This window comes from Octopus bimaculoides, chromosome 15 (assembly GCF_001194135.2).
Source record: "Octopus bimaculoides isolate UCB-OBI-ISO-001 chromosome 15, ASM119413v2, whole genome shotgun sequence".
NCBI lineage: Eukaryota > Metazoa > Mollusca > Cephalopoda > Octopoda > Octopodidae > Octopus > Octopus bimaculoides.
Genome location: NC_068995.1, coordinates 49,849,004 through 49,850,298, shown reverse-complemented (window position 1 = coordinate 49,850,298; position 1,295 = coordinate 49,849,004). Strand labels below are relative to the sequence as shown.

General features: G+C 37.5%; 1 protein-coding gene across 1 annotated transcript in view; it reads right to left on the bottom strand.

Annotated features, from left to right (window-relative positions):
- Nucleotides 1-405: 405 nt before the first annotated feature.
- The window catches only part of LOC128249539 (uncharacterized), a 44,769-nt gene continuing 43,879 nt past the window's right edge, over nt 406-1,295 (bottom strand). Inside the window, exon 3 of the mRNA XM_052973420.1 lies at nt 406-499. Coding sequence (XP_052829380.1) covers nt 406-499 — 94 coding nt within the window. The remainder of the gene's footprint in view (nt 500-1,295) is intronic.

The window sequence follows — 1,295 nt, the reverse complement described above, 5'->3', positions numbered from 1 at the left end:
TGTCCCCCCCCCCCACATCGCTTGACAACCGATGCTGGTGTGTTTACGTTCCTGTAACTTAGCGGTTCGGCAAAAAGAGACCGATAGAATAAGTACTAGGCTTACAAAGAATAAATCCTGGGGTCGATTTGCTCGACTAAAGGCGGTGCTCCTGCATGGCCGCAGTCAAATGACTGAAACAAGTAAAAGAGTAAAAGAGTATATTGCTTGATCGCAAACAGGTTATAGGAAAACGGTACAGCGTTTAGCAATGGACGGGGTAAGAACTGAACAAAAAAAGCTCATAATACAGGAGTTTCTTATCTTCAGAAAATGTATTGTAGTTGTCAACGAAACCAAGTTATAAATTATTTAAATAAACTCGATATGTGGGCAGTTACACCGAATACCTTGAGTGTGAAACTGTTAATGTAACTTAAGAATATAATCTAAAATAAAATTTGCAAATGCCGTTAAAGAGATCAGCGATTGTACAAAAATTATACGGTGTGAAAGTAAACTGTAAAATGTAGGAGATATACTAACATGTAACATGATAGTCAAGCAATGTCAACAACCAAAATAGCTTTATATCTCAAAGACATCCAGAAACCACACAGACAGCACACACTCGCAAACTCGCCTTTGTATGCACAGTAGGTTTAATTGCATCTAAGCACTCTAGACAGACACAGACACACACACAGTAATACATGATAACGTGCATATATAAAAGCATTCGTATATAAGTTGAACGGTATGTAAATATACATAATACCTAAGTGTGTATGTGTATATGTATGAACGTATTATGTACATGTGTATGTATGTATGTATGTATGTATGCATATATTTATCTACGTACGTAAGTACGCACGTACGGGCGTACGTACGTATGTACGTATGTATTTCGCACAGAAGTGCACCTAGATAGACTTACCCACAAATATATTTCTACCCTCACCTGTATAGATGCGTACACAGATATATACACTAGAAACTTATACATGTCCAGGTACCTGTTCGGAAACAGAAATACTTGCTCTTCTCTGATATCAATCATTCACTCACACACACACACACATATAGGCACAGGTTATATGCAGTTGCTTCCTAACCACATGGTTCAGGGTTCAGTCTTACTGCGTGGCACCTTAGTCAAGTATCTTCTAATGTAGCCTCGGGTCGACCAAAGTCTTGTGAGTGTATTTGATAGACGGAAACTGAAAGAAACCCGTCGTATATATGTTTGTATGTATGTGTGTGTGTATATATATATATATATATATATATATATATATGTGTGTGTGTGTGTG